Here is a 25,844-nt window from a genome sequence, read left to right as displayed (position 1 = left end):
TGCCATTCACATCTTTGAAGAACTTTATGGCTACTAACTAATTAATCCTCATCACATCTCTACCTTTCCTGCTGGGTTTGACAGGCTTCATTAATGTATCACCAAGTAAGGCAGAGCAGAAATATACAACTACAGTAGCTCTAGTTACGCCTTACAAGAGCTTTGTACTTTGTACAGAGGCTGTGAGCTTTCCCTGACTTCTCTGCCTTTAGCAGGCTGGAAACCCTACCTCCTCAAGGTCACAGAGCAACTGGCTGCCAGTAGGTGAGCACTCCTGACCTTTCAGGCTGCTGAGGGCTCCTCAGCCCTTGCTCCTTGCCAAGATGTGCTGTGGTGAATTGAACATGGCTGCACAGAGCCTCTCACTTCTAAGCACCAAAAGTGCAACACACCCAGACTCATCAAGCAGACGCTCTTAGTACTGCAAGACTCTGGTTAAAAAGTAAGAGCAGTGATGTTACTACTAGTTTACCAGCTCTGGTGACATTAAGTACTTACAAAATCAGCATTCATTTTTGTGGCTTGCAAAGTCCACCTGGATCCCTAAGGAGAAAATAGACAGCTGTGAAACCTTCAAGATGTCCTATGGGACTAGAAAACATGGGGATGGAGAAGACAGTGCTGGAGGTCTTATTTCCCCATCTATTCCTTCCCTTCCCTGTAACACCTGCCAGTAGGCAGGGCACATTCTTCCTTCTCACCCTCCTGTGCCAGACACCCAGCAGGACTCCGAAGGGATGGCCAGCAGTGATGGTGAGTACTGCCTCAGCAAGCCCCCAGACACCTGGTAGGAGCATGATGCTCTGTGTCCCCAGGATGCTTGGATGTCACCCTGGAAGGACAAGGGTGCAAACCCAGGCTGGCAGGCAGACCTGCAACACACTGTACTGTACCTGCTGATCAAACAGGGCCCAGAACATCGGCAGCGGTACGAAGAGGAAGAGAACACGTGTCACCATTTTAACCTCCCCAATCAGCTGTTTCTATAAAGGGAACAGGCAAAAAGGTAGGATGGAGGTGAAAAGCCAACTGGTGATTCAAGCCACAAAGCAGGAGACCGCCTACTTCTTTCTGCATGGCAACTATTCATTGCACTTATTCATTATATTGGACATATTTCCATTTCTGCATTTCAGTGCAGTGCCTAAACTGTCCATTAAGGGTCAGGAGAGTACAGATGTGGGAAGGGACAGGACAAATGAGAGCTTGGTGCGGCCAGGCCAGCCTCCCCTTTCTGTTTGCCTGTCTCTTCCCTTCCCCCTCCAAAACTCCGAGGTAGAGAATTGTTTACCGAGTATTTTTCTGATGCCCAGTCCAGCCAGTGATCTCTCTTTGGAATCTGACGGGAGCGGTTTTTCAGCCGGTTTTTAATAGCAAACTAGAGAGAAAAACAGGTAACTCTCGTGGCACGCCCGCACTTGTCACATTCCCAGCTTAAGGCTGCCCTTCCCATCCCCAAATGTCAGCAGTGCCAGAAAATTGTGGGAGTTTTGCTGCAGACTTCCAAAATCTCAGATTCAACGCTTTATGATCAATTCTCCGCAGGGAAGTTTGTGACATTGGTTGGTTAAAGGTATGATGTGGGAATGAACTACCTCATGGGCTTGCCTTCCAGAGACAAATCTAACAATAGCCAAAGACTGTTTCATGTTTTATTTACAGCCTGCTACATTATAAAGCTTTAAACATCATTTCTTCAGTTCTCTTCCAATAAGGACCTGTTGGATTGACTACTGTGCTGGGGAGGAAATGCCTTGTTATCCAAAGCAATGTCAAACAGAACTCTCATTGCCTTCTTGTTCTGTAGATCTTTCTTTGCATACTCCTGGTGCAGCCCATGCCTCATTCACTCCTAGACAAGCTTTCAAGTTGGTTTCTCACTGGAAGAGAAACCAGTGACACCAAATTTGTAACTTGTTTGTTTATGCTGTGTGCTCCAGTCATGGAACACACTGAACATAGCCACCCTGGCAAAAAGAGCAGCAGACCTCACTTAGAAATCCTATTTTTTAAGATCTGTGCTGTTTCCCCAAGGTAAGTCTGTCGCTAGGATTGACCTAGGTAAAGAGAAAACATCTGCTGGTAGCAACAGCTTCCTGAAGAAGAAACATCATTATCCACCTAATGATGAGTATTTTTTCACCTACTATATTCAGTTCACACACTATGAAAAATTTCAGCAGGTGTCTCTTGCATTACATGAACGTGCTGAATGTGCATAATACGAATGTTTACTATTACTGTCTGCTGAACTGATAAACTTCATTAAAATTATTCAGCTGAAAAAATTTGAGTCCTACATCTGATACTCTCTAAGTTTCTGAATTTTCCTTTCAGTTCAGTCTCCATCAGCCTCTGCCACTAGTGGTTCTACTGACACCAACTGAACAGTTCATGGAGCTATGGAAAAACAATTGAAATGTTTAAATAATAAGCTAGGACCTAAATGTGTTTCTTACTCCTTACAGCTCATCAGTAAGACAGCCAGCAGCAGCATACAGAAGAACTCCACATATCACCTCCCCTTTCCCTTTGCACTTTTCTGACCTGCAAATTCAGTCATGCATGAAAAAGAGAGAATGGCACACACTTACGCTGATGCATTTGCACACTTCCAGTAAGATGTTCCCTTGTGGTGGTGTTTTTCTGTACAGTCCACTTCCAGCAATGAATACAACTGAAAAATACAATAACCCAAACGGGAATTCACATGACTGAGGCACAGTCCTGCACTGGCTTCTGGGAAGGATCCCCCACACCTGTATTCAACAAGAAATCTTCTGCCCTTGTGGGTTGCAGGATCGCACTTTTAACAAAATAAATATACAGGAATCCTTTAATGCCTTTAGATGGAAGAAAATGCAGCATCCTGCAAGAGGCAGTGTGATCCCTAGGAAGTCACCGTAATTTTCTCATAATCTGCTCTGGCACAACAGGCACGTCCACATCTGATTCATGCTGTAAAGCAAAGCTTTGAAAATTCCCTTCATCTGTACTTTTTGTAGGCTAAACTTAAATACAACCCACATTGAATTGCTGCACCTGATGGTGGAAATCAGCCCTGACTCATTGCAACCATCTGAGGATTAATCCAGATCCAACGTGGGCTCTGTGTACTCACATTTCAGTGGAAACTGCCACGAAGGTCACTGCATCACACTGGTGTTAACAGAAATTACCTTGATTTATGGTTTCCACAAAGGCATATATAATTTAAGATATTGTTTTGTCTTGGTTTTCTCCCTCAAAGCACAAAGAATATTGGACGAAGACTTCAAAATCCTGACAGAGATGGGGCTGTCTGATTACATATCATTTGTCCTGCTCTTTGAGACCCTCTGAGCACATTGCAATTCTAAAGACATTAGCAGGGAGAAGCACAATAAAAGCTGAGTGTGAAATCCATATAACAGACCAATCTCAACTTTTTAAACTAACCCAATTGTCTGGGTCAGTCCACAGCCAGTGGAGAAAAGCAGGCATGTCTGTCCTAACACAGGAGGCCTGGGACAATGCAGGGAACTCACCATTTCTCTTTTCTGACTATGAAGACCCTTTGCATCCAGTTTTGACTTGCAGAACTGTCAAAGATACCTCTGAAGTCAGTTAGGTGAGTTGCACTGAAAGATACTTGTCCAAAGTCACCTAGAGTGGGTAGCTGCACTACCTAATTTTTAGCATCTCCCTGTGGACCTGTTGCTGCCTCTAAAAGGTGACTCATTAGCTTTGCTGAAATACCTTCTGGTGATGGCATTGACTCCTTTGGGAACTGAGGTTCCTGCATTAGGTTTGGCATTTCAAATTAAATAGTATCAATCTTCCCTCATCTTTCAGAAACTGAAGCAGCCCAGAAAATCTTGCTCTGTAAGATTTCTGTTCTGCCTCTAAATCTATCCTTGCTTTCCATCATCATGGGGAGAGGGCCAGTCAGGGCTGAAAGGGTATTTTCTGCAGTTCTGCATGCTGCTCACATAGTCCAATATATCACTTCCAGGAGCATTTTAGCATGTTACAAAAGAACACAGAGCTGCTTTGCTGGGCAGGCCGTGGAATCTGGCAGCAGGACACTAGCTAAAAAACACATTTCGATTGATGCCCTCACTGAAACTGCAATATTTACACGTCCATTGTCCCCTGGGCAACTACTGCTCTGCTAGAAACATTCATCACACAATGGTGCACAGAGGAGCCTGTGCTGCCTTAAACTGATAGGAACAGGGGGGAAAAGAGAAGCTTCTCAGACCCGTGACCATGCACTTTTTTGAAAATAATTGCTGTAACATTAGCGGTGGCCTGATGACATTTCCCCAGTGTCCTGATTCTTCTCTCTGATGGAGGTTTGAGAGGAGCAGGCAACATTCACATTCTCTGGGGGACAAACTTTTCAAATTGCAGATGCTGTGGTGAAATCACACAATTGCTTGGTCTCTCAATTAAGCTAACAAGCTGAATGAGAAGTCACCCCATGGTGTGTCAAAACCTCTCAAATAAGGGGTAATAAGGGAACTGCTCCCCTCAGCAGCTTGCAACTGTGAAACTAAAGCTAATGGGGTGTCCTCTGTATTTGGCTACCAAGGAGTAACAGTAAGAATGTGGAAATTGCCGAGTAGTTTATAAAGGTTAAGGAAGAAATCTTGACAAGTACATTAACAGGGCTAAGATGTAAGCTTTAGGAAGCAGGGTTATTGCAGCTGCCTCCAGACACTTGGACAATAAGGGCTTTTTATTGCAACATAATAAGTTGTCACTGTAATTGTGGAAATTACTTCAGCCAAGCAAAGTGAGACAGCTCAGAATAAAGTAACATCTCATTCAGCTCCTTCTGCTATTTCTATGGCGCATAAATTCTGAAGCAAAAGTCTGAGTCATTAAAGATGGCCACAAAGAGCCTGTGGAAAGGTTAGAACTGGCATACTAAGCTTTTCTTCTACAAGCTGGGGAACTATAAGGATTACTCAGATTGCAGTTCAAAGGCTAAGTCTGCTCTTAGGCAAAGCTGTGAGCCATCAGGAGAATCATTTTGGTGCCTCCCTGTGCTTTATAGAGCAAGGTAACTGTATCGTGAAACATCCACCAGACCACCCTCTCATCAGTATCATGATAGGGCTCGATATTGCTCTCTGAGCAACCTCATGTAGTTGAAGATGTCCCTGCTCATTGCAAGGGGATTGGACTAGTTGACCTTTAAAGATCCCTTCCCAATGCAAAGATTCTATGATAAAGGATTGCAGTAAAACCGTGGAAGTGGTCTGCCCACCACTAAGTGAACTAGTGATTTTACTTACTGTTCTGAACTGTGGAATTGTTGGATGACCTGGAACCCTTGAGTTTCCCATCACAGTACCCATACAGAGCTAGTAAATTTGTGCATTTTCTCATCTATCCATGGACTCAAAAATGGTGTCTCCTATTACAAGCATTATTGTTTCCACTCACCAAGCGCCAACACCATCAGTGCTGCTGGGACACCAAAAGCCAGTGCATAACAATCCTCTCCAAAACATTTCACATCCCCTGAAAAAGAAGTCAGAAATAAAAGCATCTCATTACAGTCAGACTTATGTTACCAGGGCCTTTGATTTGCTTCCCCTAAATCAGTCACTTCCCCTGGCTTTAAATCTTCTTTGCTGGTGCTTGACACTGTGAATTGAATCTCCTTGAAACAGTTGTCCTCCCTTGATGAAGACAATTTGGAAGCAGGGTTAGTGTCTGCCAGCAAAAGTGGCTGATAATGGGATATTGATGACAATGGTAGAAGGGAGGGAGCAGGCAAATAGGTAGAAAGAAGTAGAAGGAACTGTAATTGGGAAAAAAACCCACAACATTTAAAATAACCTGAAGCCATTCTGTATTTGCCTAGATCTAAATAAGCAGTACTGTGTTTCCACATTATTTGTGCCAGCTGCATGAGTTATTGAGCTAAAAACCTGAATCTGATTTCATAGTGACCTACAGTGGACAAAGTGGAAGCCAATACCCTTACTACATAAGTGGGAGCACAGGATTAGTCTTAAAACTCCAGTTCCATTTCTTGCCATATTCCCAATCTCACTAGAGACAGCCTGCTCCAAATGTCAGGTCTTGCAATAACCCATCAGGAAGCCAGGTTCATTACAGCATGGCTTTGATCGATCTGAGCTATGGTTCACTGAAAACCCTGCGCCTCATGGACCAGGTCAGTTCTCTCACCACGTGAATTTAGAGGTCCTGTTGCAAACACCAAGCCAGCAGTGGGGGCTGTGAGTGTATTGCAGTGGCTACAAATTACTGCATTCTTACATGGAGTAACAACAAAATGGCTAAAATAAGCCAACATAGTTAACAGGAAACCAGCCCATGAAGTCTTCAGTTGTTCCTGTTTGTTGTCCCTGGGCAGTCACGGTCGCTGCATAGCTGTGTGCGTGCATAGCATTTATTTACTTATTTTCAGCAAATTAGCTGAAATCTAACAAAGCTGGCAGCGAGACATTATGGGCACGCTGAACTTTTGACATGCAAAATGAGTTGGACTTCTCCACCTAGAAGTGTATCTTCTACGTTCCAGCCAAATGTCTATGAACTGCATTTCTTGCTCTTTTGAGAAAAGCTTTCACACTTAGCAAAAATTTTACTCTTTCCTCATGCTCTCCACCATCATTTCCATGTTGCAACTAGTTTGTTGCTAGGCTATATTGGCAAAGGTTTTGATGTTCAAAGGGGACTGGATTTTCATCTGCCCACTGACTACACTGAGCAAAAGCCCGTTCCCAACAGAATGCTGACCAGTGAGAAAAAGAGCAAGAGATACAGTATTTGTCTTTGCCCATACACACAGTGTAAGTATGAGACAAGTACAATTGCCCACAGCCTCGTGAAATGAACGGCCTGTTAAAAAAAAAACACTCAAAGAAAGCTTCCTGGAGGCCACAGGACAGAATGAAAAAAATTGCTACTACATGTGAAGGCTGGCTACCTTGTCCCCATGCCTATCCCCATTGCCTATGGCCTGCTGCTCTGCCTCTGTGTCTGAATTTAGAGCATGCCAATCCCCTTGGCTTCTAGGCACTGCGATACAATGAAGTAAGTGCAGCAAGGCTCGGGGACTAAAAAGGCTTGTGCAAACTGGCTAGAATATAAAGTAGGTCTTAAATGGGGCATAGGCCTGTGCTTTGTCTTCAAGGCTAGCTGCTCAGGGCTGCAATCTTGCAAGCAGACCCATGCAGACATGCCTGGATGCCAGGACAGAGCCCTCCAGAAGTGAGCAGCACCCTGTGGGGGGGAGAAAGCAGGGCTTCAAAACCAGCCCTGCTAAGTTGTTCAGCCCAGACACCTGCACAGGACAGCAGAGATCAGTTCCCATCCACAGGTTACCTGCAGGCAAGACAGGGGAATAATCCTTCACTGGCAATGGGGAGGATTAGATGACCATATAGGGCCTTCCACCTTTCACATTTTAATTCTACAGTTCAGGCTGGTTTTGAAATACAACCAGGAATATAGTACTATAAATCTGTTATGCTGCTAAGGCAGGATTAACAAGGCGTAAATGCAATACACTGGCCACTCCACAGATAACATAATTTCTGCCATTCCGTTGTCATAAGAGCCTAACTATGCACAGCAGAGTAGTCAGAGGGCAGCTAATTTATTGTCTTATTCTAAATCAACACTGACCTCTTAATACAGGAGTTACAAACGTGGAGATCAAACTTCCAGCATTAATGGATAAATAGAAGATGGAAAAAAACTTGCTTCTCTCCGAGGTCTAAAACAAGAGAAGACAATATCAATGTCACAGCTAACACACAGCATTGGGCTTGCAAATTGAACACTATCAATTCTCTTGTTAGGAAGGCTGGGTAAATATTGGCACGCAGTGCATAAAATGTTAAGCAAACAAGCTTGCGTTCAGGTGATGGTAAATGCTCACACAAATCAGTGCACATTACTTGAGAAGCGCTTTGGGGCTTTTTGGCACTTCAGAGGAAAAGCCACTGCTTCAAGAATGTTGTGAGATTGGAAGGAGGGGAGAGCATTTACTTATTCCAAACAAGTAGCATGATTCAGATGCTCTGTCACCTAATTCAATCCAATTTGGCACGGTTTGACAAGCTCATCATTTCTTCCCATGTCTGAGCTCTTTTTTTTTTTTTCCCCTTTTCCCCTGTGTAGAAATAGAAAAAGAAACCTGTGTATTTTGAGGAGCTGGTAATGACAGCATAGATGAGTGTGTGCCAGAAAATGAGAGGTATCCAGCAGACAGGAGATTACCAAGCCGAGGCCAGTCAACCTCAAACTAATAGGGTAAATTAAATCTACGGGAGCAAATTCAAGAGCCTGATAGAGGGATGAACACTAAGAGAAAGAGTTCAGAATTTAACTGATGTTGTAACATATTATAGTCCATACAGCCCAAGGATTCCTGTTGATCTTCTTTCTTCCTGCATAATTCATAATTTGGAAGGAATCAAGAACTTGATGCAGAGTTTGGCCCTTTTTGCAGGAATAACATGTGAAGGCATTCAAACAAGAGCAGTCTCTCCTTGCTTGTGGGGAGACACACATGCACAGTTGCCTGCACATACACAGCACTAAACCTCCTCCCTGTGCCTCGGTAGGCCAGCAGAATGGAGAAAGAAGAGCGGGCTACCTGACATACCCCATCATCTGTATCACCAGCTATGGGACACCTGAGTTAGTGAAACCAGCATATAAGTACAGCCCAATCCCAGGCAGCCAATATACTCCACATGCATCTAGGCTTCGTTCCCAGCTGTCACCAGGTCTGATAAAGGTAGTGGGTAAATTGCTTGGGACATGGCTTGGTGCCTGGCAGAGAGCTCCTTAGGGCACCTTGAACCACATCTCTATGACCTGAGCATCATTTGAATGCAAAGCTTTAACTTAGCTGAGTGTGAGGAAGCTCCTCAGGGGCCTGGTTCTGTCCCCTCTCCTTCTAATATGTCCCCCTTCCTTCTGCTCCCTGAGACAACAATCTTCACAAGGCTAGCAAACAGGAGAAAATGTGAAGAATTGCAGGCAGATAAAAGAGGACAGCTCTTAAGGGATGAAGCCTGGGATCCAAAAACATAACAAAACTTCCCGTAACTGATGGTGAAGCCAACAGGAAATACTGCTACTTCATATGGCAAGAAGCCTCTTACCACAGGGGATCAGTGCAGGGAAGGTAGGCAGATAGGAGAGCATGGGAGGGCTTTTCTTTATGTCCCCTTGTGAAGCAGGTACTGGGAAGGTAAAGGTTAGAGCCCCATCACCTCCCACTGCCACCCACCGAGGAGTCTGGGGGTCCCCTCACTTGGATTAAGGGCTTTTTGCCTTGCCCCAGCACAGTTATGAAGACCCCATCAACTTAAAATTGTGGAAGAACCAAAATCTCATTTCTTAGCGTGTCCCAGGCAATCTAATCCATACATTACTCATCAATTATTTATCCTGGATTAAAGGATTCATAAGCCTTATAATAATCATTTCTATGGCATGTTCCCATGGTTAACAGCAAACAGCACTGGGTCTTTCTATCTCTTATACGCCATTTCTGTCCTTATCAGTGTTTTTGATTACCTGGAACTTTCCACTGCTAAGCTAGTGAAAGTATATTTTCTTCTACATTCTACCTTTGTGACTAGTTATTTGTCATCATAAGGAAATCTAGAGAAATGAGCAGCCTCAGCAATCTTTCCCGCTCCCAGAGTAGCCCTGCCACGGCTTGACATGGCTGGTGCAGTAGAGTCCTCACAGTCCTACCCCTCTTCTAGTCAAATTCTCATGCCATATCTCTAACCCTTCCTATCTGAGCAACTCAATTTCTGAGAGCTGAGAAAAACTCAAGCATGCAGCTCTCGATAAAATCTAGAGCAACAATTACCAAAAAGAATGTGCTGGTAAGAGAAGAGAATAGTGATGCATAAAGAATTTGGGGCACCTTTTTTCACACATTTTCAGATTTCGGTGATGAAATAAATGGTCAGAGAAAAGCAGAACTGAGTACAAAAAAAATATGACCCAGCAGCTTGAAAATTACACTGATTGGAAAAAAGAATTCCTATTTTCTTAATCTTTGGAGCAGACTTACATTAACAACATGATTTGGATTAGCTAATTTGAGAAAAGGTACCGTACACGATAATCCTGATCTCCTTGGCAACCGGAAAATAAAGAAACAATGAGAAAGCTATTTAGTACCTTAAACACCATATCACACTGTCTGAAAGGAGCTTTGGTCCTTAATTAATATGCACAGCAGCCTTCACATTTATATAACATATTGCAAATATAATTTTGTTCAGGCATTTTTAGCTTGCACTCCTAATCCCATAGACAAAGACGCTCGGAAATCTCCAGCAGATAAATCTACTTTCCCTTTTTTTTTCTGAATCAGCCTCCATCACTGTTTGTAGTAGTATTGTTCTCAAAGTGGCAGATCCAAGACTATTACATTCAAAGTACTTCAAAGAAAACCAAACTGATGGTTTTCTTTTTACCTCAAAAAATAAATTTGTCTCTATGTGAAAATAGCAGGGGCAATTTATTTATTCATTTTATATACATAACTACCATATCCCTAGCTTCCAGATGGAACAACTAAGCCTGTGCACTCAGGTCAGCTGAGACAAGGTCTCAGCTAAAATTTATTGGTGTCCTGAAAACTAAGGGGGAATCAAATGCTTCATTTCATTGGGAATTTTCAAAACTTATTTCATCCTACCTGGAGTGGAAGATGAAAAACATAAGTCCTCCCAAACACCACTCCAGAGGGAAGAAATATTCTGGTTGGCCTCAAACCTTTCATTCCTTAGAAAATCAAAATTTCTCATTCCAATTTTGAAGACATAAATTTGCTATCACATAGCATAAAACATTTTTTTCTTCTGAAAGGCCAAGTAATTTCAAAACAGTAAAATACAAAACCTTGTATTCTGAAAAGAATGAATAGAGCAGAATGCATTGTCCTTATCAGAAGGCTTTTTACAGTTTTCTTTCTCTAAATTAGTTTTTTCTTGAAGGCAACACACAGGTGAATGTTTGAGCCTTAGTATTTGATAAGTTTGTTGGAGACGTGTAGTCTAATGCTGGAGAATGGGTGCAGGTCTACACAACCACAGGCAATTCAGGTTTTTCTCTGTAATTCAGTTGTGGTTGTAAGTTTGGGATAATAATATGTATGTGCCTGACTGGGGTGCTGAGATTCATTAGCTGAAGTCTACAAAACACTCTGAAGATGTGGTACATATTATCATACTATAATTAGGTGGTAATTGAAAGATGCTGGATAAACATTATTAATCGTTAATATTCATAGAAGTAGCACTTCTGAAAATGCTGCTGTAACACCTGTTAGAATCCCTTTGGGACAACTGTTGGCACTGCAAGCTGGGATGCCCACACACTAATATGCACGCAGCGTATTCCCAGAGCACATGTGCTGTAATGTCAGCCTGCTTTTGGTCAGAGTTGTGCCAACTGGAGAGGCTGGTGATCACCAGATGCTTGCTGCTCCCTCTTCTGCAGCATTCTCTAAAGCACCAGGTCCAACTGACAGCACAGGGTGGACATGCCTGCAGACGGGTCTGCTTTGAGCAAGTGGCCATGAAACATCCTGTGTCTTGTTACTTGTTAGTAACCATAAGCTTCATCACTTCAGCAACACACAATTCATCTGCAGAAAGCACAAGTCTTCACAAAATTTTGAAATAAACACTCTAGCCTGTATCATTTATACATTAAATGCTGACTACATGCTGGGGCATTGCAAAAGACAAACAACAAACTGCCCTATGGGGCTTCCATTCCTCATCCAAGGCCCAGGGGCCATCCCTTATCCAACTCTACCAGTGCCTTTCCTGACAGACTGTTAGTCTAATGTCCTTCTTCAATGCCTCCAGATGGACTTTCCATCTCCCAAAGGTCCTAATCTTTTGCAGTACTTCTCTAGATCTATTTCTGGAAATTTTTTTCCTACTGTCAGTCCTAAATAATCCTCCTTGAATTTAAGCCTACTCATCACAGACCCCAGCACATTTTCTTTCTTGTAGCAGTGGCCTTCTACATATTTGAGGACTTATTCCATGCACAGAAGTTGCTGATTTGAATGCTGTCATTGAGAAAACAGAAATATTTATTTGTGTGTGAGGTCAACATTAATCTAAGTGTTTAATTTCAGGTCAATTTGAAAATTTAGCATTTTGCCTGAGGATTAGTACTTCCTGACCTGCTTTGCTTCTTTAAGCACTACCTTATCCCTGGTTGAGCCACTGTGCTGCATAATGGGAGTTTGAGATTAGCGCAGGTGAGGGGCTAAGTACTCATGACAGAGAATGAGGACATGAAGCAACTGGATGACAATTCACAAGATGCAGAGCACAAATAAAGCTAAAAAGAAACATCTTCCCAACTCTTCAGAATTTTCCATTCTGGAATGTCTAGAAAACATTCTGTACAGGTTTGGTACCAGCACCACTTTCAAAAGACTGGAATTTCCTACAGTTCTTTCTGTACAACACCTAAGACACACATTATGACAGATTTGAGGGAAAATTCCCAAGGAAGCATAGGCTGGTGATACAATTTTCTCTTTAATTTGCTGTATTCCATTGCAGTGCATTATAATCACCCCTGTTAAGCTGGTTCAGAAATGGCTACAGTTCCGATACACGATACAGGATTTTTCAACTACTCTGACATCCAATTAACATTTAGATGACTTGATGCAATTATGACCTATCCTTCCCAATATCAGTCCTGTTCTGCTGTCATTTTGCTTTTCTGAAGCATCCATATTCTCTCAAGTCTTAAGCGAACCATCCTACCTCACATCTTACTGTATCTTCCCCTAGCAAACTGGCTCTTCTTCTAGTATGACAGGATTTGATCATATTAACATCCCATAAAGTAAGTAGACACTGCAGATTTTAGGAAAGAAAAGAAGTCTTACATGTTCCTCTTCAAACTGGTCCCCACCAAATGCAGAGACACAGGGCTTGATACCTCCCGTTCCAAGGGCGATCAAAAACAGACCAACCATAGACAGGATCCTTCATGCAAGAACAAAAATATCACCATTGCAGAACCTTTCCAGTGCTTATGAGAGCATTTTAGTGTCACTCAACCATGATTCCTCTGGTATCATTGTCTTTTGCACATGGGTAGTGATGATGAGCCAGCTAAGTGGGAAAAACAAATTAATTATCCTCATTTCTGCATTCAGTACCAGTCAATTAACCAAACTGGTTTTGTCAGTTTCTTGCTGTTCTGAGGCCCAATGGACACAGTAGAGATCAAAGATCCGTGTTATTATTTTTTACTCATATGAGAGCAAAAGACTGCAGAGATCAACTGAGAAAAATAAAAAAGAAAAAAAAAAAGGAAAAAAGCGCCTTTTCCTGCAGCCTTCCAGCCTGGGTAAGCACAGAAAAACTCTTTGAATTAGGCTCATTCTTGGGTGCTTTCTACTTCCCACTGCTCCTCAAAATACCATTGTTGGCTTGACAGATTACATCTAGGGAACAGGAGTGTCAGGACTGGCCAGGTCTGGGACAAAAAGAAACTGTTCTGTAAATGAGATGCGCTCCTGGCCTGCATGTGCATATTTTTAGAGCTGTGACCACCTAGTAAAAGCAGCTTGGTAGTTTCAGAGATGCCAGCTGGGGAACTCCTCTGACAAGCCTGCCTATCAGTTCAGAATTTTGAGGGCAAGAAGGGATGTACCCTGTGGAAGAGACAGGACAGACCCTTCCCTCTGTTACATCAGAAAATGTATCTTCTGGTTTGTGTTCCCATGCACACAGGGGGACCTTGCTGAGCTGGGTAGCTATGCCGATGAGGAAATGAGGGAGGAATAAGCCTCGTGTAGGCAGCTGGATGGAGGAGACCAAACTCGAGTAGCATGGTATAGCAGAGAGGGGTGATCAGAGGTGCCGATGTCAAAGGGCTTAGAGTCTCTGTGGTGGTTTCCAACCCCTTCTGGTGCATTCACACGCTAGATCTGCCCTTCTGTTCTTATTGAGACATCCCAAACCCTTCCCTGATAAAAAGAACCCATGTACAGTCCCCAAACTGCTGGCCTGATGGAAGGGAAACAAATTACAGTCCTGGGTAAACCAACTACCATCGCAACCTACTACAGCGCTGTGGCTTCAACAGCTACTTACACGTGAACCGCCTGGTTGCCTATGGATGGAATTGCACCAACAGACTTTATCAGATGGCCAACCACATACACAATGGAGAGGTAGATGATCGTCCTGTGAGGAAAGCAAACAGCAATGACTGAAGGTGCTGGGTGATGTACAATCCAAAAGCAGAGTGTGCCTGTGCTTCCTGATACAGCAGGTCTACTTTGCAGACACACAAGGAACTGGTTTGTTTGTACCACTGGTATAGCAGGCAGCTATAACTCTTACTGCACTCAGTGTTGACACAAAAAAGATGGCAAATGGGTTCAGATTAAGGAGGGATAGCCCCTGCTTTCTTTGCAGAGGTTGCTGAGCAGAATAAACTAAAAATGTTCCAGTCTCATCACACATGGAAGGTTGCAAACAGAAGAGTACTGTTCAGGTCTAGCTCAGTTTCAAGATTACTACTAACTGGCATTTTGTAGCATGCACCCAAGTGAATCCCTTGACTGGAAGGCACCTATAGGGGACTGTTGCCCACATTCAACCCACCTGACTAACACATCAAATTGGGAGTGTGGTTTCCCCATTACAAGTCTGTTCTACATCCCAAGTACCTCTGGAGGACTGAGCTCATCTAAGTACCTCCCATGTCTTGGTGAGGGAAAAGAAATCTAACTAGGAGAATCAGGCTCTTGAGTGTATTCTATTCCTTCATCACCTTCAGGACTAAGAGATATCTATGTATTTATGTGTAGACAACACACAGAGAATGGAAGGACTTATTAGGACAGAGGCACTAGAAGAAGCCCTATGAGCTTTGAGCATGGAAGTGGTCTGCAACACATCCAAACCCTGGTTGCAACAACTGATTTAGAGGCACATCAGATCATTCCCAAGAGCCCCTCTAATCTGTTTTCCTGTCCTTGGTATTGGCTGAGGTCTAGCTACTACAGCAAAAGCCACTTCCCACTAAGTCATAGGGATTATGCCAGGGAAAGTCTCTTGCCAAATGCACAAACATCTGCATAAGGATTTACCTTCTCACAACATCATGCTGCAAGATAGATATCATCAAATACCAATGAACATTGCTAGGTGACCTTAAATAATTAAGTTAATAAACCCCCACTTATTTTTTTTCATTCAAAAGGACAAAAGAATGACTAAAATTGAGCACAAAGAAAAAAGAACATTGGTATCTCCTTAAGAACTTTCTGCTGGAAAGGCATATGGAAGCTGGTGTTTTTTTTTTTACTCTTCTGCCAGATGTGCTTAGTCCTAGAGAGAAGGGTTCAGCTGCACTTCATCGCTCTGACAGCCAAGACTCCTCAGACAATGAACAAACAGTGCTAAGCAAAGAAAATCCTATATCCAGCTGCTCACCATCGCTCTGTGGCAGATGACAGCCCCACAACTTACCAGTGGAAGACTGCCTAACTTACTCAGTTTACCAGGTTAGGTGCTGAGGGAGAGGATTTGAGTGAGCCCAGGTTTCTCTGGCATAAAAAAAATGGGTGTGCTTACACATTCCCTATGGTGTGAAAGCATAAATTTAGTTTAGTTAGTGATGTTTCATCTGAAACTGCAAGATCTAGAGGATGACACCACTTCCTCACCATGTTTTAATCCTTCTCAGAAGCAGATCTTAGCAAGCTGAGTGTTAATCACCAAACACCTCAGCTTCCTCAGGGTGGGTAGGGAAGGACAGTGGAGGAAAAGTATGTTTGTGACATTTAACTTGTGCCAACTTTGTTGCCTGTTGGCCCTTGTGTGAAAGAGGAGCACAGAACAGCATGAGCAAACAGATCAGCTGTTCATCCGTTGAGAGAGGAGCTGACCTTTGCAAGAGTGTCTTTGCTGCACTCTGAGCTAGCTCACAACTGGGAGCACACACAGCACTGCCCTTGCACAGGCTGCATGGGGTAGATGTATGCTGTCTGAATTAGAGAGGTGTCTTCACTTACTTGTATTTCCCCAGCCATGAGTCTGCCACGATGGCTCCAATAACAGGTGTGAAATAACATAGTGCGGAAAAGGCATGGTACACAGCAGTGGAGAGATTCTCATCCCAGTGGAAGAAGCTTAAGAAATATAGCGTCAGGACAGCTAAAAGGAAACAAGTAAATCACATCAGATAATTAATGTGTATATCTTCAGGTAAGCAGGAAACTACATAATGGTGGCAAAAAACCCCACTGACTTGTCTAGCAGCTACGAGCACTATTGTGGAAAGATCCGTGCTTTCAGACTTCAGTGTATATCTTCAGGTAAGCAGGAAACTACATCATGGTGGCGAAAAACCCCACTGACTTGTCTAGCAGCTACAAGCACTGTTGTGGAAAGATCTGTGCTTTCAGACTTCGTAATCCCTGACAGAGTAAAAGCTAAAATGAGATATATGAGTATCAGGTGTCCTTTGCTTATAAACATTTATGTTTAGCCAGAAAATATATTTTCTAGTTTATCTTGCCATAACCTGTAGTTCTGTTTATGCACATTTTCTATTTGCAAATTAGGTGCCTGTATAATTCAGTTCCAAAAACGCTGGTTGCAAACAACTATGAAAGACATCACACACCAGAAAACCAGGTTTGATAGAGAGGATCATATAAAAATTTAGACTTAAAAGTACATTTGGAGCTCTCTAGTCCCAACTTCTGCTCAGAGCAAGCGTAGCATCAATGTTAGGGCACACTGTTCATACCTGCATCCTAAAACGCCAATTTACATTGAAAGACAGCTGAGACCACATAGAGCATAGCCCTAAAACACCAGGCCAGTGCCTATAGAAACCCAAGCACAGGAAAGTTGCTTCCCAGACACAGGCCACGTACCTCTCATGCCATAGTAGGAGAAGCGCTCGCAGAACTCGTTCACCACGATGAAGGCAATACTTAGAGGGTAGTTGGAGCCACAGAGTTTCTGCAGGAGACAAATGAGACCGTAACAGCTCTGTGAAAGCCTTCACCCCAGCAACATACCCCCACAGTGCCTGGGCAGTGGAGAATAGTCCAGTCCAAAAACCAGGTGCCCACTGCTGCTTGACTGGCCTGTGGGTTGGACTCAAAGGAGAAAAGGGACCCCAAACCTATCTTGCTTTGGTTAAAGCTCCCCAGTGAATCAGCCTGGCTGACATGGGCCCAGTAAGGACCGCCATGGGCATTCGTGGGCTGCCAGCAGTGCACCACACTTGTAGCTCTAGAACTCCAGCAGAAGAGTCCTACCATCTCTCCACTGCAATGCATGAACCCACTGAGATACAAAAACACCTTCGGATGCCTTTTCTCCTACACTTCACACAAAGCTACTACTCTGCCCCAAAACTGCTCCCTCCCCTAGTACCAGACCTTGCCTCAGCAGTTGGTAGACCCCAGGGAGCTGCTGTCCGCTTCTGTGTGAAGCTGCTGCCTCCCCTGCGACAACTGCCCTCAAACTCTGCACCTCACTTGCACTGAGCTGTGCCTCCACGTTCACTAGAGCAGAGCATCAGCCCTGTGTCCTGCACTCCTTCTGGCATGGCATCCATTTCGAATTCCAAGAGCACTGGCACAGCTATGGATAATTCAATTTATTAATCAAAACTAAACAAAACAGTGACAGGACTGTCAAACCTGTCTGAGCGTGGCCACTCTTTCACTGAACCTGACTTCACTCGAGCTAAAATCAGCAGTTTCCAAGTGAAATACAAGGCATTTAAATAGATGAGTCTTGGCATGACCTTGAGTGGGCCTCCATCCCTCTTGCTACCCTACTGCGGTCTAAGCTAAGTAGCTTCCAGCTGCTTAGCTCCACTGCCTCACAACAGGGAAAGCAGGTTTTCACAGCACTGCCCAGCCTCTGCCAATTAGTGGGAGAGAGGGGCTGGCAGGATGGGGGGAGTGTGATATTAACAGCTGCCTTTATATTTAGGATTTTAAACAGACATGGTACAGGCCAGTGAAGTGAGATGAATTCTTCACAGTCATTTCTCTGCCTCATGTGGGAAATAATGAATTCCTGTATTTCTTCCCAGAGTCCCAAATGCAAATACAGATACCAAAATAGATGTGTTTATTCAGCTTTACTTCACCACCAAGAGACCTGAGCTTATTTGGATTCCCAAAGCAATGGCATCAAGTTTAGTAGGTGATGCTGCCTTTAATGATGCTGTCTTGCTCAACATCATACAAAAGCAACAAAAGAGAAAAGACTGGCTGTCTGGGAAAAACAAAACAAAACAAAAAAATGCTTTCTATTACTTAACCCAACATCTCTAAAGACAAATATTTTTGTCCTTTTTTATATATATTTTTTGTCACTATTTATGGGCTGCCTTTTTATTGAAAAATTCTTGGCCTCTTTGCTTTACTAAATATGTAATTATCCATTTCATTTATTATTTACTCTGAAACCATCATGCTCAGCATATGGCTTGTAAGACAGAGTGGGCTCCCTTGGAAACCACACAGGGGCCTCCTGCTTTTAGACTAGCCTACAAATGCTGGCATATATAAGCTGTAAATGCACACACAGACATATGCACACACAGAACACCTTTCTCCAACGAGTTTTTCATAATAAAGAAGAAAAGTCATAGGAGGCAAATTATGTTTCCTGTGAGTGCTTGGAGGCATTTTCTGAACTTGGAAGTAAAATTGTACAACAGGGGTATTTTTCTTCCTCTCTTTCACAGACTTCACTATCAGTACTCAGGAGATTTAATAACATTTGATGGAGATGCAGAGCATGACTGTTCAAATCCAGATGGCCAGGTGTCGGGAACCCTGCTGCCTGAACTCACCCCTCCACACCAATGCGCAAGCCCTGCAGATTTAGCTGCAGTAGTTTAAGGTATCACATGCCACCCTGTGTCCTGCGGTGACAGAAAACCTGGCAGTGACTCATTTCAGATGCTCCTGCTCCGGGACGGGCACCTCCTGCAGATAGGCAGGAGCAAGCAGGGAAAGGAGAGAGAGAAGTGGTGACTTCCCAGCTAAACCTCCCCAAGCACCTGAGCCAGGAGTAATTGCTTAGAAACACAGAGCAACAATTTACAAGCAGGGGTGCTTCCATCTGGCTTGTATGTCATGAGATGGCATCGGCACACACAGAAACTCTCATGTATTTTCTCTGCTGTATCACTGACCTGCCTGTGGCCTGCCTGGACATCCAAAAGTGGGCAGCTTTCATCCATGTGGAAAGCCAGATGCAGTTTGCTCCCTTCTGTGAAGGAGGACCTTGCTCAGCAGAGTGCCCCAGCAAAAGCAAAGAGGCTAAGCTTGGATTCATGAGCCCACAGATAGCCTGCTGTGCTTAGCTACCACTGTAAGCCTGGGATCTGCAGGATTATGTAGCTCTTAAAGATACTGTGGAAGTTGATAGTCTGTGTCTTTGGAAAAAAGAAAGGTCATTTAAAGTGACAGCTACAGGAGATGTTTGTTTTCAACTCTCCTTCTTGCTGACTAGCTGCAAAATGTGACTAAGATTAATATTTCACAGGATCTCTAGATATCCAATGGTTAATGCCTGCACAGTACTTAAAATTGCGAGTTAAATAGTTGGCTTGCTAATGACATGACTGTGAGCTTTAGGAGCAAGAATTACCATATTGTCCTGCAAGTCAAAGCAGGTGCAATACAAGCCCTGTTCTCACTGAAGTCACAGTGTACAGTTTTTAGGGGTCAAGAACTCAACCAGAATTAGCCTGAAAACCTGCACAAACATCAAAGCTGCAAGGCAACAAAATATTCATCAGAATCTGGCTTCAAATCAGAGCCAAAGATGTAAACCCGAGGCTCTGGCACTACAAGCTGCGCTCCATAACACACATCAGTGGCCTGTGCTCAATCCCTGTCCTTCCTTCCGCTTTGCAGCATCTGGGGACCCTTCCCTGGTGGGTTTCATCAAACTAAGCAAATGCACAGGTCAACTCCCTCCCTCCCACACACCACATCCCCCTCCACTTCAGAGAAGTCCTTTCCCACAAGGAAAGTAGCATTCAGGAAAAAGACAACAATCAAACACTTACCCTTTTTCCCAAACATTCAGACAGTTCATTTTTTCCCTTTAAGCTGCCCTTTCTTAACTTAATCAGGTTAGCAGAGGGATTTTTGCCTTCAGTTGTTAAAGCTTATTTCAACCCTCTGCAAGAAAGGGTGTTTGTCTCTAGCCAGAGCACAACAGAGGAAAGAACAGAGAGATCTTGCAATGTTTCGAGCAAGCTGAGCAGAAAGCAAAGCAAAGGAAACGAGCTGTAACACTCACCGGGGATTTTTTCTGAACAGGGAAATCTCCTCTGGGGGGACCATCTCCTGCAGAAATGAAAGCAAACAAAGTTTCCTTGGATTCGTTTCTCTGAAAAGTGTTCATCTCCCCTCTCGCCTTGTCTCCCACCATGCTATGTGGCTGTGGTGAGTTGACTGGGAAGATTTCCAACCTCAGGCATGAAGTTTGATTCAGTTTGAGTTAACCCTAATTGAGCACATTTGTGCAGCCAGGGCAGAAAAGGGAGGGAGAGGCTACCAGGAAAGACAACTCGAGAGTTCAAGAAGAGTCAAGGAGCACAGCCTAAATCATTCACAGGTTGGGGCTGCCAGCACTTTGTGGCACGGACCTCCCTTTTGTTTGGCGTGCCCCCAGCTATTGTACGTGCACCAGCCCAGCACAGCACTGTATGCTGAACAGATGTGAGCTGAATAAAAATCCCTGGTCCCAGATACTCCTACAGCCTGCGGATTTAGGAGCACAGTGTGCATCTCCCTCCCGATGAGGTAATGACAGGCTTATTCTGCAGAGATCTCATTCCACTGAAAAGCCACACATCCATCCCAAGTCATAACTACTAAAATGCTCATCACACCAAACCCTCAGACACTGGGTGTCATGGATGCCTGCACTGTGTTAAATCATTTCTTTGCTATCCCAGGCGTGATGTGACACAGGGTTCATTCCCACATGAATTCCTTGAAATGACCTTGCCTTTTCCTATGGGATCGTTTAATCCAGAGGGCACAGCCAGCACCCAGGAGCAGCCCCAAACCCTGTCTCGACTTCCTATTATCCAAAAGGCCACCTTGGGGCTCCCTATGTAGCAAATGCATCCTATGCTGTGCTGAGAGCCCCTGCATTCCCCCTGCAGCTACACGGGCTCAGTTTCCTGCAGGTACCCTGTTGTCCATCCTTCCATGCCCTTCCCATGGGAACAGAGGAGTTCTTCATCAGTATTATTCCAGTGCCAGTTTCAATTACAGAGCAAAATTCACAACCTTCCCATCAACTATCCTCAGTGCCTTTGGCTCTGCAGTATTCGCAGTGCAGTGCTGGCATTTTTTTCTTCCTCTTGCATTTGGCTTCTTTAAAGACAAATGTTCAAAGAATTTTCCCAAATATTTCTCCCTTCTTTCATCAGCAAAAGTACAGACCATACCCAAAATCTGCAATTGATACAAGGAGTCTCCATAAACTCATACCTAGCTCCAGTACCAAGCTGCTTCTAGTGCTTGGGTATCACAGGACTTTGCAGTTGACAAACCAGGAAAGAGACCTTTGCTTACGCCACAGATCCTTAATTTGGCTGCAGTTATTGCTAACAAGACATGGAGAATATTTAGATAAGGGACTCAGATGTGACATAGTGCACATAATCACTTCCCACATTCCCGCATGTGCACTAGCTCTGCTTCCACTGAAGATCCCCAGGGATCCCATTTCACTCCTGCTAACAGAGCAGCTAAATATGGGGCCAACAACCCATGGGTTTTTGCGTTTTTTGGGGGGTGGGGTGGAGGGTTTGTTTTTTTAATACTAGCATGAAAAACCATATCAATCACTGGGATTAACACACTACTTGTCAAATACACTGTAGAAACATTTAGGCCATTAGCTGCCAGAAGGTTTTCTGAGACAGAAAGGGACAAAAAGAATTCAAATGTCTGGTAATAAATGGCAACTCATGGCAAACAGCAAGAACAAGTTAAAAAGAATAAATCTGCAAGCACCTCAGATACAAATGAATTCAAAATAACACTTGATAGAAAGAGACCTGTGAGACTGGGCTGAAAATCAGGAAGGAACTGTACCACAAATGGAAATAAGGTGGCATTTCTAAAGACAAGTATAAACAAACAGATCAAGCATGGAGAGATTGAGGCTGTAAACCTGAGGCACCAAATGAATTACAGCTAGCAGAAGGACACAAAAGGCAATAAGAAAAGGTGTTAGAAAAGCTGTCAATATTGAAGAAAGAAGAAGGAAAAATGAAAGTCTGTTATTTAAACTAGAAAACGAGCAAACAAAAGCTCACCCAGAGAAGCCAGAAAAATTGTGTCCTTTTTGTTTGTCTTCACTAAAAAAAATAAATTACAACAAGATACATAACACCATTAAAATGAACCAGTAGGAATATGGGTGAAATGAGACATAAAACGCTTAAAGAATATTTGGATACCTCAAATGTGCTCAGATCATTAGAGCCTGATGCAGTTCACCTTCAAGTGCTGACTGTGGTATTGAACCACTTCCCTTGTGAAGGACAGAAGCAGGACAAGCATCTCTACCGCCTTTAAAAAACCTAGCCGTATTCCTTCATAGCCAGAGAGATACTTGATCAGTTAATCCTTTCTAAGCACCAAAAGGAGAATAAGGATTACAAAAGAGCCATTTTGGATTGGAAAAAATGCTCTCAAACCAGTCTGTTTTATTCTTTGTCGACAGGGTAAGTGGTGTAGCAGCTAGAGCAGCTGTGGATGTGATATATCCTACTTCTAGTGTCCCTAATGTCTTGCAAGGAAAAGAGGCTCCAGATGAAACACCTATATAGTGGGCAACTGGGAAATCCCTCTCAGAGTAGTTATCAATGATTTTCCATCAGATTAGGAGGGCATGAGACATGCAGGTCCTCAGCTTTTCCATGAGCAAAGAGAACATCAGCACAGCCAGTGTGCTGCTCATGTTTGTGTCCAAAACTAGGATGGAGAGGCCCGGGGGAGAGCAAGGTATGAATTCAAAATTATGTTGCTAAATAGGAGAAACCACCTTGCAGCTCTGGAATGAAAAAGATGAAATTCAGGGAAAAAGACTACCAAATGCTACCCCACCCATTGACAGGAAAAGCAGCCACAGAGACCAGCTACTCTCCATTTTCATTGAGGATGAGAAAAATAACTGACTTTATTTTCAGTAAAAAAGATTTGGGGCTGCTTTTGGCCAAATTCCCTTTCTGCAAGGACAGGTGAGCACTGGAAAAGAGCGTGGCCAGGGCTGCAGGGTTTGGGCAATCCCTAATGCCTGCTGTATAAGAACATATTAGGGACTGGGTAAATACCGGGTCCTGTCCCAGAGCAGGCAGATGGATGAGGTGCCCTCCTGAATGGCTATGAAAATCGTGTGCTAAACAACTTCAACTGTAAGCACGAAAGCAAGGACTGCTTTCTCTAAAATGTCCTCTCTTCTGAGTTATCCTTTACGCAAGTGGGGAATCTGCAGGATGAGTCATGCTTAAATGTAATATTCAGCTACCAGATGCCTTGCATAGCCAGGAGTTCCCATTAATACATTTTTCTATGACTTTCAGTTCATCATTTAATTTTTTCTGGTTCCCAAACCCACAGGAAGACAATCTGCATTTTCCCTTTGCATTTACAATCCTCAGGTTCTCACCGCTTCCTGCTGCAAAACTGTGCACATTAATCTGTTTATACTCAACTGATCGCTTCATTTTTATCTGCATTCATCTTGTGGTACAATTCCTTTTTGAGTTTCATCTCAGCCACACTGGTTTCTTAATAATGAGTCTTATTTTGAATTGATATTCACTGGCCATACTTTTATAGCCCTTTTACCATATCTGTGTTTCTCTCCTCTTTCTCTCTTTCCACGACAAGGTTATAAGAAGCTAGGTGAATGTGTGCCAGCAACACTTTGGTCTTAATGACCTGACCCTGGATAGACAAGATAACCTCTCCAGGTGTCTCTGGTTTATTTTCTCTGATTCTTTGATTACAGAAAAGAGCATGGCTTAACCAATTTAGACAGAGCAAGGTTTCCATTGCCTGCAGACTTGTCTCAAACTTCAAAGTAATTTAAGAAAATGATGTATCAAATCACTTGAACAACCAGAAAAATATGCCAGATGTCTTCAGACCTGTATTTCTTCTCTAGCCACTAGCCCTTATAGACCCAAAATTGTAAAGGTATTTAGATTAATACCACTAACAATATCAAGTAGCTAATCTGTATTTAAGAGCCTGTCATCTGGTCACTAGTCAACCTGTAACAATCAGAGAAACTTCTTGTTCCTCCTGGTGCTTTTTTGCCTTCAGTATCTTCTATGATTAGCAAGAAGAAATCTTTAAAAAATTCTCTCACCAGCTTGGGTTTCCATTGCAGCCTGCAGCATGCCGTCCCCCTCTGCCATGCCCGCTGCTTCCTGCGCGTTGAATGACCCCAGCTCTGTTGCACCTGAAGATGAACCTCACTGAGCAATCCTGGCTTGCTCTCACCCTGCTGTTAATGTTTCACTTCACAACAGCAGTCCTTTGGTCACTAGTAAAATAGTTAACTTTCATTTATTTTTTTAATCTCGAAGTCAAACTGAAGTCATCTTTGTTCAGCTCACAGATATAATAGGGAATCTGCCTTTCTCCTTGAATACAGCCTCTAAGGCTGCATGGCATCTTAAGTGGATGTTCATGATCAATCACTTTGCGCTGCAGCTACCCTATCTTTCAGTAAAATTGCTACTTCTGGATGAGAACAGGGACTGGACCTCTGACTAGACAGGATACACAGCTGGCCATAAATCCAAACTTTTGATGCTGTACACCAGCTACAGAGCTGGTCTTAACTATACGTGTCTTTTTGTAGTTACGGCTGTGAGAAGACACAGGTTTTCATCACCTTTTGACAGACTGGCTGCAGTTCCTGATTCTTCATGTGTCACACAGGAATGCAGATATAACATTGACATACTGTCCTCCCAGACCCTTTTTCACCTTAAAGCCATGAACTGCCTGAAGGAGGATCAACATTTTTTCTACTGCATTTCTGCTGTTTATTCCTTTCTGCTTTCCCCCATAACCTCCTCTAAACTGCTGTGACTTCCTTTCAGAGAGGCATCTCCTCTGCAGGTGAAAGCCCAAGATATTTTCTGCAGATACAGAAACAGCTCACAGTGAAATTCTGTATGTTCAGCAGTAGAGCAAGATGGGTTCTCCATCATCACATGTCCTGTGCACATGGCTCTGAAGCCACCTGCGTCCTTCCCCTCTTCATTGCACTGAAATCCCAGTCCCACCTGCTTCACGGCCCCATATCTCTTATCATCACCTCAATACACAAAATACAGTCAAGGCTACAAACAGGCAGCTCCTAATGAACTCTGCTATTAGCTGAACAAAGATTGACCCAGTGGAACTGGGCAGGAGGACTAGAAAGATGCACTAGGGAAACACCGAGAGACATTCGAATTTTACAGTGAAGAGAAACATACAGCAATAGCTACTTATATGTGTAATAGCAAGTGGCCTAAGCCGATTGCAGATCAAATTCCAATATGAAATCGGGAATAAATTCCTACAAGTGTTGAGTCATTTGATGGAGCAACAAGGGATGCACAGGCTGAAGTGAAAGGAAGAACAACAGCGCAAACAACTCATAAAAAGATGATGGTAAACTGTTAAGTGGCTTGTGAAAGGAGGAGTGAAGCAAAACTTTAATTATGGCTACAAAAGAGCAGGCTATTCACACAAGATA

The 25,844-nt window shown here is 43.4% G+C and overlaps 1 protein-coding gene across 1 annotated transcript in view; it reads right to left on the bottom strand.

Moving 5' to 3' along the window:
* SLC15A2 (solute carrier family 15 (oligopeptide transporter), member 2) overlaps positions 1–20,489 on the bottom strand; it is a 39,467-nt gene extending 18,978 nt beyond the window's left edge. The window contains exons 1-11 of the mRNA XM_010290871.1: positions 20,358–20,489; positions 16,949–17,036; positions 16,079–16,220; positions 14,148–14,240; positions 12,932–13,031; positions 7,654–7,744; positions 5,437–5,514; positions 2,595–2,677; positions 1,292–1,378; positions 894–983; positions 499–543 (exon numbers count right to left, since the gene is read on the bottom strand). Of these exons, the coding sequence (XP_010289173.1) occupies positions 499–543; positions 894–983; positions 1,292–1,378; positions 2,595–2,677; positions 5,437–5,514; positions 7,654–7,744; positions 12,932–13,031; positions 14,148–14,240; positions 16,079–16,220; positions 16,949–17,036; positions 20,358–20,489 (1,029 nt within the window). The remainder of the gene's footprint in view (positions 1–498; positions 544–893; positions 984–1,291; positions 1,379–2,594; positions 2,678–5,436; positions 5,515–7,653; positions 7,745–12,931; positions 13,032–14,147; positions 14,241–16,078; positions 16,221–16,948; positions 17,037–20,357) is intronic.
* Between the last annotated feature and the right edge of the window lie 5,355 nt (positions 20,490–25,844).

The sequence above is a fragment of the Phaethon lepturus genome, unplaced genomic scaffold (genome assembly GCF_000687285.1).
Source record: "Phaethon lepturus isolate BGI_N335 unplaced genomic scaffold, ASM68728v1 scaffold17097, whole genome shotgun sequence".
Lineage (NCBI taxonomy): Eukaryota > Metazoa > Chordata > Aves > Phaethontiformes > Phaethontidae > Phaethon > Phaethon lepturus.
This window is presented reverse-complemented; position numbering and strand designations above follow the sequence as displayed.